Source organism: Canis aureus, chromosome 25, assembly GCF_053574225.1.
Source record: "Canis aureus isolate CA01 chromosome 25, VMU_Caureus_v.1.0, whole genome shotgun sequence".
In the NCBI taxonomy this organism is placed as follows: Eukaryota; Metazoa; Chordata; class Mammalia; order Carnivora; family Canidae; genus Canis; species Canis aureus.
The window spans coordinates 21469949-21485550 of NC_135635.1; the positions used below are offsets into that span (position 1 = coordinate 21469949).

A 15602-nucleotide genomic window follows, 5' to 3' on the forward strand; every position below is an offset into this window, starting at 1 on the left:
TTTATGTTTGACTGGTGTCAGATTGATTGATTTTTAAGATTTTATTTATTTATTCATGAGAAGACACCAAGAGAGAGGCAGAGACACAGGCAGAGGAGACACAGGCAGGCCCCCTGTGAGGAGCCCCATGTGGGACTTGATCCCGGGACCCCAGGATCACATCCTGAGCTGAAGGCAGACTCTCAACCACTGAGCTACACCCAGGTGTCCCATGGTGTCCGATTTAAATAATTACCTTTAAGACCTAAGTCAGGACTTACTGCTTGTTTTCTTTTAGGAGTTTTTAATGGTTTCGGGTCTTATATATAAGTCTGGTCCATTTTGAATTAATTTTTACGAGTTTTTTTGTAAGGTAGTGGTCGTTTCATTCTTTTGCATGTAGCTGTCCAATTTTTCCAAAACCGTTTATTGAAAAGGCTATTATTTCTCCATTGTGTATGTTCCGTTCCTTTGTGATCAGTTAATTGGCAATTTATGTACTGGCCTTTCTTTTCTGTTCCATTGATTTGTGTTTCTGTTTTTATGCCAATACCACACTGTTTGATTACTATAGCTTTGTAATATGGGTTGAAATCAGGGTGTGTGATACCTCCAACTTTGCTTTTCTTTCTCAAAATTGCTTTGACTATTTGGGATCTTTAATGGTTCCATACAAATGTTAGGACTGTTTGTTCTTTTTTCTTAAGGACTCTGTCCTGTTTTGAAAAATGCCATTGGGATTTTGACAGAGATTGCGAATCTGTATATTGCTTTCGGTAGTATGGATACTTTAAAAATATTAGTTCTTCCAATCCATGGGCATGAAATATTCTCCATTTACTTGTAGCTTCTTCAATTTCTTTCATTAATAGCTTATAATTTTTAATATATAGATCTTTTGCCACCTTACTTAAATTTATTCTCAGGTATTGTATTCTTTTTGATGCAATTTGAAACTATTGCTTTTTTATTTTTCTGATAGTTCATTATTGAATATAGAAATACAACAGATTTTTGTGTATTGATTTTTATATCATGCCACTTTACTGAATTTGTTTATTATTTCTAACAGTTTTTTGATGGAATCTTTAGGGTTTTCCATACCTATTATGTCATCTAGACATAGTGACTGTTTTACTTGTTTTTTTCCAATTTGGATGCCTTTTATTTCTTTTTCTTGACTAATCGCTCTGGCTAGGACTTCCAATAATATGTTGAATAAAAGTGGTAAGTGGTAACATTGTCTTGTTACTGTTCTTAGAGGAAGAGCTTTCAGCTCTGCAGTGTTGAGTATGATGTTAGCTGTGACCTTATCATATGTGGCCTTTATGTTGAGATACATTCCTTTTATACCCACTTTGTTGAGAATTTTTATCATAAAAGATTTTGAACTTTCTCAAATGCTTTTTCTGCATCTATTGAGATGATTATGTCATTTTTAACCCTTCATTTTGTTACTTTGTTTTATTACATTACTGATTTGTGGATGTTGAAACATCTTTGCATCCCTGGAATACATCCCACTTGATTGTGGCATAGAGACACTATTTCTTAAATGCATCCAAGATTTTTTGTTTGTTTGACACTGTTAGACCAAGCAAACCTTTTTTCTTCCTTATAATAGCAAATAGGTCCAGTTTTTCTTTTGTACAATTGATTTCTTTAACCTATGTTCAGGAATTTTATTTATCACTATGAAATTTCATTTTGTGTGTTTTATGATAGTATCCTCCTATGTAGTTTGCATATTTAATATATTATTTAGAATAGCTTCAATTACAAGTAACAGAACACCAGATTGACAGTTGTTTGAACAATAAAAATATTTGATTGTCCCACATAAAAGGAAGTTTGCAGGTACCAGTAGTTCTACAGTTGATTCAATGATTCAATGATGTCCTTAAACATGCAGGTCTTTCCCATCTTTCCCTAGGTCTTCCTTATTATGCTGATGATATGTCACCTTATGGTTGCAAAATGGCTGCCAGTGTTTTAGGCATTCTGCACTTATACTACCTTTTGTTCTAAGTGGGAAGAAAGATGGTACAAGCCAAAGGAAGAGTTTTTGTGCTGTATATTTAGTTTTTTGTTGTTACTATTTTGTCTCATGTGACTCTCTGCCTTTACCTGATTCCCTTTCTCAGGGAATCACCAGGATTTTTCTACTTATGCCTCATTTCCTGGAACTAGGTCACACGCTTGCCAGTATAGCAGCCCATGGTAAAGGGGAATAGGATGACCCTTTTGGCTTAGACCAATCCTGATACAGTCTTGAGGGCTTGTTACGTAGGGAATTTCTGTGAAAATATTTAGCCTGTTTTTGTTTTGTTTAGTCTAACATTAAACTGTCACAAATACCAAATAAGACAAGTTCAAAATAATAAATAGTTACATCTGGTTATATACTTGAAAGTAAATGATAAAAATATGTTTTGCCAAAAGTAGGAAAACATTTTAATGATACAAAACATCTTTTTCTGCAGAACTCAGGGCACATCATGTTGAGTAGTATGTCATTTGGTCCCCAACAGCAATAGCTCTTTTTAGGAAGACCAAGCTAAGAATATGATACAGATATAGCAAGTTCTGTGTTTAAGCTTATGTAGCCAATCACTTAGTTCTTAGTTCTCAATGTAGTTGATGAAAATGAAAATGGGTGGCAAAAGTCTAATGTTAGTCCAGAAAAAATAAATATTTTGGGCTTTATCATTTATCACATATTCATGATACACTCATCAGTTAATTTTTCTTAAAGACAACAATGAAAAGTAGTACATTAAGGGATTATTTTAGGTATTTCAAGCTGGCATATTTTTTCCAATCTGGATTCATAAAATATTATTCATAAACTTGTACTAGAAACAAAAAAATACTCCAAGACTGAAGTATCCAAAGGCTAAAACAAATGCAAATTAATATTTTCAGATTGTTCGGCATGATAGGACAATGGAACAGATAGTTTTTCCTGTCCCCAATATATGTGAATACCTCACTCGAGAATCCAAGTTCCGTGTGTTCAATACAACTGAAAGGGATGAACAAGGAAGTAAAGTGAATGACTTTTTCCAGCAAACAGAAGATCTCTACAATGAAATGAAGTGGCAGAAGAAAATCAGGAGTAAGTGCAATAAACTAAAATGGTTACTTTTGAGCAAAATGGTAGATAAATTGGTACTTTGGAATACATAACAGCATTCACTTAAATTGGTTTTTAATTTCTTACCATCTGATGTTACTGAAGTCACTTGTAGGCTTAAGAAGGTAAGCTCAGTCTACATCTGGGTGGGAGCTGAGACACCTGTGGCTTAATAAAAACAGAAGACTAATTAGATCATCTTTTAGTACTGATCGTATAGTTTTATAAACATTATGAAATGCAAGGTTGCAGCTGTGTGTTTCAACTGCTGAACAGCTGCAGGTTTACAGGCCTTGAATAGGTTCTGACTGGCCTTAACAATCAGTGAATGGGATGGAGAGACATAAGCACTAGCACACTTGCTCTCTCTTGTCTTATGATCTTACACGTGGGTAGACGGTTGAATGTTTTCTTGAAAGTCATTCTTTCAACATATCTTTACCTCATCAAATCAGACTAAAAATTCTGTGACACTTCTATTCACATAAAGCAATGTTACAACTTTACTGTTAAAAATTAGTATGATGTTTAAAAAGAAAGTAGTATGATGCTCCCATTATTTACACCTCAGGGATCAAGTCTACTTGGAAATACTGTTTTCAAACTTTAAAAATTTAAAGTTATTAAAATTTACTTTCCCAGATAAGGCATATCATGAGTAGGGAGAAAGTCTTGATTAGATCTTTTCGATTTTGGGGGGAAGTTTCCCAGGCAAGCAGGCCTCTGTTCTCAGTACCTCTATTCAACATTGCTTCTAGTTTTCTAGAAACTTTAATGAGTGTGGTTTATGAATTTGAGTGGAGCTTGAGACACACCATCTTTGGGTAGAAGATTGTGGTGTGCATTGTTAGGCTTTCTTATCAGAATATTCAAAAAAAATTAAGAAATGACTCTCCCTTAGCATTTTGCCATGTTGCACCTTACGGAATTCAGGGAAAATTTTGAGTGCCCAGAATACATATTTGAAGACTCAATAGTTTTAATTGGGACATTTGAAAAGCACACATTTTATCCTAGTCAAAAGTAAGTTGAATAAGGAACTAGTGCTTGTGGGATTTGTTCTTTTTTGAATAAATATCTTAGCATTTACTAGAAAACAAATCTTAAAATAATTTCCAATGTACATCTTACATTTAAAATTTGGAAGCAACTTACTAGGAGTTATACATAGAACTAATTCATTAGATGGATATACTACACATATATGCATCATCTTATAATTTTGTTTTAATGTTCTGCTTTTTAAAATGAAGACCCCTAATTCAGAAATGATGGAGATGCAGATGTTTACAATGTAACATACATTAGTCAACTAAACACCATGGCAAATCACAGCCTATTCCTTTGTTGGATGCTTCATTCTAAGAGAAGGAAAATAACATACTGAAGGGAAGTGCAGTTTAGAAGTAAGCAGAAGATCCCAGATTGGAATTCACAGAACATAATTGGAAAAGTTTATCATTTCTATTTGAAATTTGATGTGCCTTTCCCCCTCAAGTAACTCCAATATTTTATCTACTGTTTAGATAGTAAGAGTTAAGAATGGACAAGACCTGGAAAAGTCATGTAGTCAAATCTGTATGCATTGAATATCTATTCAATTGTTTAGAGGAGGTAGAAAGAACCGATTTTTGGTTAGCATCAACTATGTTCAGTACATGAATTTACTAATTCATTTCTGAAGACAAATATGGAATGGACTCTCTTTTCTGAAAATATTCAGTAAAGCCTCTCCTACTTAGTACTATTGTATCTTTCACATTTTTTCTGCTGTTACAAACCCAAGTGCTTAGGAAACATTAAGGTTTAAAACTTAAGATATCATAAATCACTGGTTCCCAGTAAGCAATTCTATGCTGTGCTGTTAAGTTTCAGAATTTCAGGTAACTTACTGGGTTGTAGGAATTTTTGTCAGACATGTATTTGGCTTGGGCTTTTTATTTGACTGTAAAGAATGGGAGTGGTACCAATTTATCAATATTACTGGATTACAAGATGATATATACTATTTTATTAAGGAGGGCACCAGGCAGCCACTAATCCGTCTTTCCCCTAATCAGCCTAGGGATGTATTAGAGAGAATTATTACAAAATCACTTTTTCTGACCATGGTTAGCAATTGCAAAATTAGTCATCTTTTAACCATGGCTTAGGTGTAAATCGGCTAAAGAATAAAGAAGGAATTGATGAGGAAATTAAAACAAGATGAAATCAGAGAGAGAGACAAACCATAAGACTCTTAACTCTAGGAAACAAACTGAGGGCTGCTGGAGAAGGTAGGGGAAAGGAGTAACTGAGTGATGAGTATTAAGGAGAGCATGTGATATAATTAAAGACCACTGAGTGTTATATACAACCGATGAATCACTGAACTCTACCTCTGAAATTAATAATACACTATATGTTAATTAAGTTTAAATAAAAAAAAGAAAAAGAAAATATATTTTTTCCTCAAAAAAAAAAAAAGGAATGAAGGAATCAAATAGAAAACTTCCTTATGGTATTGATTATATAAACTTTCTTAAGTCGTTTTGAATATTTATCTAAATATGCTTTTATACTACCTTACAAAAACACATTTGGTAAAATGTTATTTCAGTAGCGTTCATATGTTGAAACCAAAATTAATTATTCTTCTTTGTCCCATTACAACTTTTTGCTTACTAGATAACCCTGCACTGTTCTGGTTCTCAAGGCACATATCCCTCTGGGGGAGCATATCCTTCAACTTGGCTGTGTTCATCAACTTAGCTGTTGCTCTTTTCTACCCATTTGGGGATGATGGAGATGAAGGCAAGTGCTTGTTTTTCTTTAAATGATAAATATTTTAAGGTGCCTCGTTAGCGCAGTAGGCAGCGCGTCAGTCTCATAAATGATAAATATTTTAAAGTTCTAAAAACAATACTCTTGATAATACATTCCTTGGCTATATAGAGCTTCAAAATAAAAATAATGTAATTCTTGTAAAATAAATTTTTCTGTAATCATTAAAGTAGAGAATGGTGATAAGTAGATTTAGTCAGGAAACTGGTCAAGAGAAATGTTAGTTTTCAAAAAGGTCATATACAGAAGAGCTATTAGTATATGCTATACTGGCCGACAAGGCAATGAACAATAATTATTATATCTACCTGATTAATATTACTGAAAGCATTTTTAATATGGTTTCTCAAAATAAGAAAATGAGAAGTGCCAAAATATTTAGTGTGTTACCTTAAATAGTGGAGTTTATATTCCCTCTTCCTTGCTTCCTGTCTTATCTAAGGTTTTTATAACGAGCACAAGTAGACTCTGAAAAAAAATTTTTTAATGTACAGCATAGGACAGAATATGATCATAGAGAATATCTTAGATCTCAGATTAGAAAGCTAATTCTTGTTTCCAATCTAAGAGTCTCTACATGGGTGACTGACTGAAATTAATATTACTATAATAATAAATGAAGTTTTACAAAAGCAAAGAAGAGAAACTGTCCCATTTTAAGTGAAATGAGAAGTAAAGGTGAAATATGCTAAAGGGTGGGACCATGGGAATCAAGTTTTTTTTTAAGTCTGGCAAAGTGCATGGGAAAATATATTACAGCCTTGGTATACAATCTGGTAAGTACCTTCAAAATGTGAGTGGCAAGAATGATTTGAAGGAAAAGATGAAACACATCAGCAAACTTGAACCACAAATTGCTTTCGTATCTCACCTGTAGGACTGTTTTAAGAATTTAAGGAAATACTCTATAGGTAAAGCATTTAGAATAGTGCCTGGTATGCATTCTGTGAAGTTTTCTTATTGTTGATGTCACTGTCATTACAAAGTCAATATTAATACGACAGAGGGAAGCCCAGTGAAAATGATAGTATGATGAGAACAATAGGTATTTAAGCCTGTTTCCGATGAACTAGAGGTGAGCATGAAGGGAAATAGGAGTCCAGGAGCCATTTGCTATTTCAAATCTCCATTACAGGTAATAGACATCAAAAGTCTTAATCTTTAGGTATAATATGAATGGTTATAAAAAAGTTTGATTTTGTAGAAGGCATGCCAAGTGCTGAAAGAAGAATACTAGGCAGTGGAAGAGTTGTGTGATGAGTTAAAGAGCAAATGAAAACAGAAAATATTTGGCCATCCATTGTGGGAAGTTGCAAATACAGCAGGAAGTGGAAACAGCTTTCTTTTCACTGTGTTTAGTCTTATTTAGTGATGATAGCCCTCTTGGCACAGAAGAATGTAACTCTTGTAAGGAGAGAAGTCCAGCATGAAATGATAAATTAGTATCATCTGTGCCAGGACGTTAAGAGTAAATTGTAGAGTCCCAGCTAATAGAAGCATAAAGTCTTAGATATGGAAGCAATTCTGGAGATCATCTAATATCAAATCCTCATTTGACAGATAAAGAGATGGAATCCAAGAGGGGCTAACAAATGGTAGATCTTAGAGTAGAAGGTTAACTCTTTTGTTTCCAATCCAACAATTTACTACATAGATAATTGGGTTGGAAGCATATAGATGATAGGAAGAGAACAAATCTTCATACAGAATATAATTTTTTCTGAGTTCCATTCCATGATATCCCTTACTTGACCACTAGAGCCAATGTATATAGCCTCTGCTGCCACCTATTGTACGTGAACTATAATGGTATGGGTAATGCCACCCCTCTAGACATTTACCTTTTACTCATTCAGGAGAAAGTAAAACACCTGATACACTTTTGATATTTGTCTAGTAACAGTCACAGTAGTAATATTGATAGTAATAACAGCAGCTGATATTGTTGACCATTTAGATTGGGTCAAGCAGAATGCTAAGCACTTCCCATACATAATTTCATTTACTCTTCCTGACAATCCTATAAAGTAAGCACTTCATCTTTATGGATGAAGATCTGAGGCTCGAGAAGATTTTCCCAATAATTCAGGAGTTGATATGTCCATAAATCTGTATTTTTTTAACAAGCTTCTGAAGTATTGCTGATGCAGCTGCTCATTGAGCAAGCCCTTGAAACCACACATGTAGTAGGGTTTGGAGTAAGCCTGCAGCATCAGAGAGAAATAGGACTAACAGTAATAACCAAGATGGAGGCTCAATCTTAGGTATGTGCGTTGGGTGGGAGGCGCTGGCTCTAAGAGAGAAGAGAAGGCATGAGCGGCCATTTTGGCAATATGGAATCCCAAAGTCATGTTTAGGTAATCTAATTACAGTTCAGATGAGTTATTCATTTTCAAGTCTATGAATACAGTTAAAATTTTAGCCAGGATTAGCTCAGTCTCTAACCTTCAGTTGTACACTATGCATAGCTAGGAAGACTGAGAAAACAAAGTCAAAACTAAGAAGCATACTTGGATATCAGAACTGTCTGAAGTTCTCTAATGCTGGATTTTGTCAAAGTTTGAATGACTGCTTGCCAGGAGCACTTTGAGGTGATTTAAAGGTGGATTAGTTGAGCATTAACATTCCTTCCAAAAAGTACTAAAAAATGATGGAGACATGTCAAAGAACACAAGACCCAACTTGAAAGACCTCCCAGTGACATCTGCAGAAATTTTGAGAAAACAGTAAGTATTGACAATAATACAAAAGAACACATACAAAAAAATAAGAATCCAGGAGCCCATATGTGTTGTGAGAGGAGAAACCTCCTCCTTACAATAGTATTCTGATTAATAAATATAGAAGGAATGATGGAAATAGAACATCACCATTTGGCAAACAGCACTGTAGTTAAGAATCATCAGTGGATGCTAAAATTAATAGGTGAATGTTAGATGAAAAAGTATAATGAGAAACAGGATATTGATATAGTTTCAAAGTATTTCACCCAACATACTTACTAATTACAAGAGGGTAAATAGTAATCATAATATGGATAAATCACTTTAAGTGATCAACGTTAATGTACCAGTAATGAGACACAGCAACATTGAGTGCCTCTTGATATGATACACTGACATGAGGATGGTATCATGTACCAAAAATATGTAAATTGAGGAAATTTTAGACAACAAACTCAAAATGAAGGACATTTTTCAAAATAATTGGTCAGTAATCATTTGGCTTATGAAAAGATAACAATAGAGGAATGGTTCAAAGTAAAAGAAATTAAAGAAACATGACAACTGATGCACTATGTGACCCTGGTAAGAAAAAGGATATTAATTGGGGAATTGATGAACTTTGAATAAGACCTATAGACTAGGTAAAAGTGATGTATCATAATAAAACATGTAGGAATAAACTTAACCAAGGAGGTGAAAGACCTGCACTCTCTGAAAGGTATAAAACACTGATAAAAGAAATTGAAGATGACACAAAAAAATGGAAAGATATTCCGTGCTCACAGATCGAAAGAAACAATATTGTTAAAATGTCAATACTGCCCAAAGCAATCTGCAGATTTAAAGCAGCCCTATCAAAATACCAACATCAGAGCCTAGGTGATTCAGTTAAGCTCTGCCTTTGACTTAGGTCATGATCTCAAGGTTCTGGTGTTGAGCCCCACATTGCGCTCTCTGCTCAGCAGGGAGTCTGCTTCTCCCCCCCCCCCCCGTGTGCTCTCTTTGTCTCTCTTTCTCTTGCTCTCTCTCTCAAATAAATAAATATTTTTTTAAATTTTTATTTATTTATGATAGTCACACAGAGAGAGAGAGAGAGAGAGAGAGAGAGAGGCAGAGGGAGAAGCAGGCTCCATGAACCGGGAGCCCGACGCAGGACTCGATCCCGGGTCTCCAGGATCGCGCCCTGGGCCAAAGGCAGGCGCCAAACCGCTGCGCCACCCAGGGATCCCTCAAATAAATAAATCTTAAAAAAAAATACCAACATCATATTTCACAGAACTAGAACAAATAATCCTAAAATTTGTATGGGACCACGAGAAGATCCTGAAGAGCCAAAGCAGTCTTGAGAAAGAAGCACAAAAATGAAGGTATCACAATCCCAGATTTCAAGTTATACTACAAAGCTGTATAATCAAAACAGTATGGTACTGGCACAAAAGGATGACACATAGATAGATGGAACAGAAAAGAGAGCTCAGAAATAAGCCCACACTTTTACGGTCAATTAGTCCTTGACAAAGGAGGCAAAAATATGCAGTGGGAAAAAGAAAAGAAAATCTCTTCAACAAATGGTCCTGGGAAAACTGGCCAACTACTTGCAAAAGAATAAAACTGGACCACTTTCTTATACTATACACACACAAAAAAACCCCAAAATTAATTAAAGATCTAAATGTGAGATCTAACACTCCTAGAAGAAAATATAGGCAGTAATTCCTTTGATACCGGCCATTGAAACATTTTTCCAGAAATGTATCCTCAGGCAAGGAAAACAAAAACAAAATTAAACTATTGAGACTACTCCAAAATAAAAAGCTTTTACATAGCTAAAGGAAACCATCAACAACCTACTGAATAGGAGAAGATATTTGCAAATGATATGTATATCCAAAGGGGTTAATATCCCAAATATATAAAAACTCAAAATATTTTTATTTATATATCAAAATATATGAACAACTCCACACCAAAAAAACCCAATCCAGTTAAAAAATGGGCAAGGATGTGAATATATATTTTTCCAAGGAAGATATCCAGATGGCCAACAGACATATGAAAAGATACTGAACATTACTAATCATCAGGGAAATGCAAATTAAAACCACAATGAGATATCATTTTACACCTGTGAGAATGGCTAAAATCCAAACCACAAGAAGTAGCAAGTGCTGGCAAGGATGTGGAGAAAAAGGAACCCTTGTGCACTGTTGGTGGGAATGCAAATTGGTGTAGCCACTGTGGAAAATAGTGTGGAAGTTCCTTAAAAAATTAAAAATAGAGTTACCATATGATCCAGTAATTTACTGAGTATTCATCCTGAGAAAAGGAACACACTAATTTGAAAAGATATATGCACCCCTATGTTTATTTCAGCATTATTTGCAATAGCCAAAATCAAGATATGGAAGCATCGCAAGTGTCCATCCATAGATGAATGGATAAGTGAAATAAGTCAGAGAAAGACAAATACAGTATGATTTCACTCATATGCGGAATTTAAGAAACAAAATAAATGAACACATGAAGGAAAAAAGACAAAAAGACAGCCTCTTTTTCTAAAACGATGTATTTATTTGAGAGAGAGTGTGTGCAGTGGGGGAATGGGGCAGGAGCAGAGGGAGAGAAAGAATCTTAAGCAGACTTCCTGCTGAGCACCGAGCCAGGTTGGGGCTCGATTGATCTCACAACCCTGAGATCATGACCTGAGCCAAAATTAAGGCTTGGACACTTAATCGACTGAGCCACCCAGGTGCCCCTGCCCCCAAAAAACCACATCTTTAAATAAGAACAAACTGGTGGCTGCCAGAGGGCAGGAGGGTGGAGGCGGGGGGCAGGGGGAGGGATGAATGAAATAGATCAAGGAGATTAAGATAAGTACACTTATATTTTTTGTTGTTTTTTTGTTTATTTATTTATTATTTTTATTGGAGTTTGATCTGCCAACATATAGCATATCACCCAGTGCTCATCCCGTCAAGTGCCCCCCTCAGTGCCCGTCACCCAATCACCACATCCCCCCGCCCACCTCCCCTTCCACTACCCTTTGTTCATCTCCCAGAGTTAGGAGTCTCTCATGTTTTGTCACCCTCTCTGATATTTCCCACTCATCTTCTCTCCTTTCCCCTATAATCCCTTTCACTATTATTTATATTCCCCAAATGAATGAGACCATATAATGTTTGTCCTTCTCCGATTGACTTACTTCACTCAGCATAATACCCTCCAGTTCCATCCACGTTGAAGCAAATGGTGGGTATTTGTCGTTTCTAATGGCTGAGGAATATTCCATCATATACATAGACCACATCTTCTTTATCCATTCATCTTTCAATGGACACCGAGGCTCCTTCCACAGTTTGGCTATTGTGGACATTGCTGCTATGAACATTGATGAGCACTGAGCAGTGTATAAAATTGTTGAATCATCACGTTGTTCATCTGAAACTAATATAATACTGCATATTAATTCTACTTCAATTTTAGAAAAGATAAAAATAGCGTATCATACTACTTTCTTGATATTGATCATTATAATGTGGTTATGTAAGGTGGAATACAGGTGAGGGGTATATAGTAACTTTGCATTATATTTGCAACTCTTACGTAAATCTGAAAGTGTTTTGAAATGAGAAGTTAAAAAAGAAGGAATAAATAAATTTGATGATTCTGTCCAACCTTAAAGTCCTGGATTCTGGATATAGATGTTAATCATGAAATCACCCGGTAAATCCTTGGCCAAAAAAAAAAAAAATTTGGTCAGAATGAGCCACCTTTTCAACCCCAGTACTACAGGCTGCTCCTGTAGTCTGTGGCCACTGTGGCAGTGAGGACAGAGGGATTGGCAGAGGCTTTGGGCTGCGTACGCTTTCTCCAGGCACATTTTCCAGCCTGATCACACAGAAGCTGGAAATTACTTAGATCTGGTTCACTGTTGGGTTGTAATATTGACTGAGAGAGCATTGTCTCCTTTTGACCAGAATAGCGTCATTTAATAACTAAAAGGAGATACTTAAGGAGAAGGTGATTTTCAGAGCATCAGCTTGTAGCACACTCCCTCCCCGACCCCCACTGTAGATGGTTGTCTTTCATTGCCAGGCTTTGAAGAGCTCAGTTTGCCTTTTTCTTTTTTTTTCTTTTTCTTTTTTTGTTGAGGAAAAACATTATGCAGCTGTTTTTTATTCATAACACCTTAGTTTCGTGTAAATATATTGCTTTAAATGTGGTTGAGGATCTGTATAGGATTCAAGAACAGGGGGGCAGCCCGGTGGCCCAGTGGTTTAGCGCCACCTTCACCCTGGGACGTGATCCTGGAGAACCAGGATCACGTCCCAGGTCAGGCTCCCTGCGTGGAGCCTGCTACCCTCTCTGCCTCTCTCTCTCTCTCTCTTTCTCTGTGTGTCTCTCATGAATAAAAACAATAAAATATTTTTTTAAAAAAGGATTCAGGAACAAGGGAGAATAGCAACGACAATCTTCAAACATTGAAAACAAAGAAATTCTTTTTTTTCCTTTCACTAAATACAGCTTTCCCATAGACTTCCCTAGACTGGTCTGCAGTCTGTGAGAGGAAAAGAGGCTTCGGGCATTCTGAAGAGACTGCAGTGTAAGCTACAGGCCCAAGCAGAAGGCTGAAACCCTGACCTCAGTCCATCTCAGGCACATTCTGGGAGCAGAAGCAGATTCTCCAACATTTCCTAGTGTTCCTTCCTTTTCATCACTCACATTTCCCCTTCCCTGGCTAACTAATTCAGTGCCATAACAATCCCCTCACTGCCTTTCCTGATTATGTTGTCCTGTAGAGGGCACCTGACAGGAATGTGTGGCTTCTGCTTTGGTTGGAAAGGCAGCTGGACTAGCTCCTGAGAGCCTGAACAGTAGGGAGGTGCCAAGGAAGGCCCCTCAGGGCAACTGAAAGGCCTGGTACACCCAAAGAAAGAGCACTACTGACCTTTGGGAAATGGAGGACCTCTTGGCCTGAGGCTGTCAACTCTTGAGGGCAGTTCCAGTTGGCCTCTCCTTTATCCCACACAATTCAACCTGATACCTGGGCTCTAGGAAACTCATAGTTAGATGTAATAATGAAAAAAGTTCATGCACAACACTTTTTAGGCCATTCTAAATATGTTTTGCCCTCTTCTCATTTCTTCTTTACCAGTTTTGGAAGGGAAGCTGTCCCCCCCCCCACCCCTTGACCTTTCCCAATGATATGGATTGATTCTGATTGGTCATTTCCCACCAGGAATCACAGGCCACTGATGCCAGGTTTCCCAAGGGAGTGAGCTCATTCCTCATTTATTCAGGAATGCAGGGTTTATTTGTGTGGCTATAGGTTTGGGTTTGGGTTTCTTTGTTTGGTTGATCAGTTTATTTATTTAACATATGCTTCTCTAAAAAGGAAACTTGTTGCCCAAAGTTGAAGAATGAAGTTACGGTGGTTTTAGCTGCTAGAGAACATCCTAGACGTCCATTCAGAAGTTGAACATTTGCCATGCCAACTGTCCCTGCCCAGTTTGGCAAAGTGCAGAAAATTGCTGCCATGTGAATTTTTTATATCCAGAGAGCATATGACTTTTTTTTTAATCAGGTTCAAATTTAGAGTGCAATTCTTTTTTTCCCTCAAGTGCTTTGTGTTAAAGAAAATTAAGTTCTTCAAGGTGATTTAAATTCACTCAACTTAATAACAACCATTGATGAAGTGTGGTGATGTGCCAGGCACTGTATGAGGCCCTAGAGACATAGAAGCTAGTAGAGCTGTCCTTGTTTTCAAAGAGTGCATGATCTAGTTAAGAGAGGAAGAAATGAGTAAGGCACAATATAGTAAAGACTACCCATGGATTTATGGATGGATGTCTACTTTAGCTGGATTGAGGTAGGGGAAAGAAGGAAGTCTTAGGAGGTTACATGGGAGGCAAAAAAAATGGAGAGAAGGTAGGAAGCACCATGTTCTGTACAGTGAACTATAAACAAGTCATGGGAGGTGGATAGGAGAGTTCCATTATATGAATTGAACCAAGGTCTCCAAATTTGCTGTTTGAATTTTCTTCCATAAAGGACAAATTTCATACCTTCTGAGATTTGAAAATATGTAGAGCGAATTCTAAAAAATTTTTCCATTATTAAAGTAACAATGCTTATTATAGAAAATAGATACAAATATAAAGTATTAGAAAGAGTCCCCTCTCCCATCCTTGGTAGGTAAAAACTGGTTTGACAAACCATACTCTCTTCTTTAGAGTTTATCAGAGTTTCAGTGTTTTGTTTTTGACATTAGGTCTTCAGCTAAAAATCAATGTGACCATTCTTTTAGAAAATGTTTATAAATTATTGACAACTGACAATTGGGAATATTTGTCAATAGTCATTTTAAATAACTTTTAAGTTTATTAATTTCACAAATACGTATTTAGCATTAAACTACATGCAAGGTACAATATTAGATGATCTTTGAGTTCTTTCTACAAAGGGATCAAGTGCCCAACTTTAAATGCATGGTTATAATTTAGGGGAAATCTTGGCAAGCCAAATATTGCCTAGGAAAGAATAGTCAAGATGTGGTTAGCTTATTAGGCATTAATAACAATGAGCAGTATAACTATCAGTGTCAATGCTAGGACTTGTAAAATAACATCACACCAAGACACTGCTTGTAATTCTATACTGAAGAGTCCAATGACTGGCTAAAAGTCATTAAATGTGCAGGTGCTGGAAGTTTTAGTAAACTTAAGAGTGAACCTCTACAAGTTGATGAATTTATAACTGGAGGTTTAGATATTTACTCAAAATGAGCTCACAGATTATGTTTTTGTTTATTCATTTGATCTGTAAGTATTTACTTGTTGCTACATGCCACATACAATAGGTCCAGAGATGATCCTCACTCTTAAAGTTTACATTGTGATGGCATCCAAATAAGCATGAGAGAAAGTCGACGGTCTTAT

The 15602-nt window shown here is 36.2% G+C and overlaps 1 protein-coding gene across 4 annotated transcripts in view; it reads left to right on the forward strand.

Annotated features, from left to right (window-relative positions):
• ITPR2 (inositol 1,4,5-trisphosphate receptor type 2) overlaps positions 1-15602 on the forward strand; it is a 472511-nt gene that overhangs the window by 366692 nt on the left and 90217 nt on the right. For all 4 annotated transcript variants that reach the window (XM_077870671.1, XM_077870669.1, XM_077870668.1 and 1 more), the window contains 2 exons: positions 2905-3097; positions 5783-5908. In XM_077870671.1, coding sequence (XP_077726797.1) covers positions 2905-3097; positions 5783-5908 — 319 coding nt within the window. The remainder of the gene's footprint in view (positions 1-2904; positions 3098-5782; positions 5909-15602) is intronic.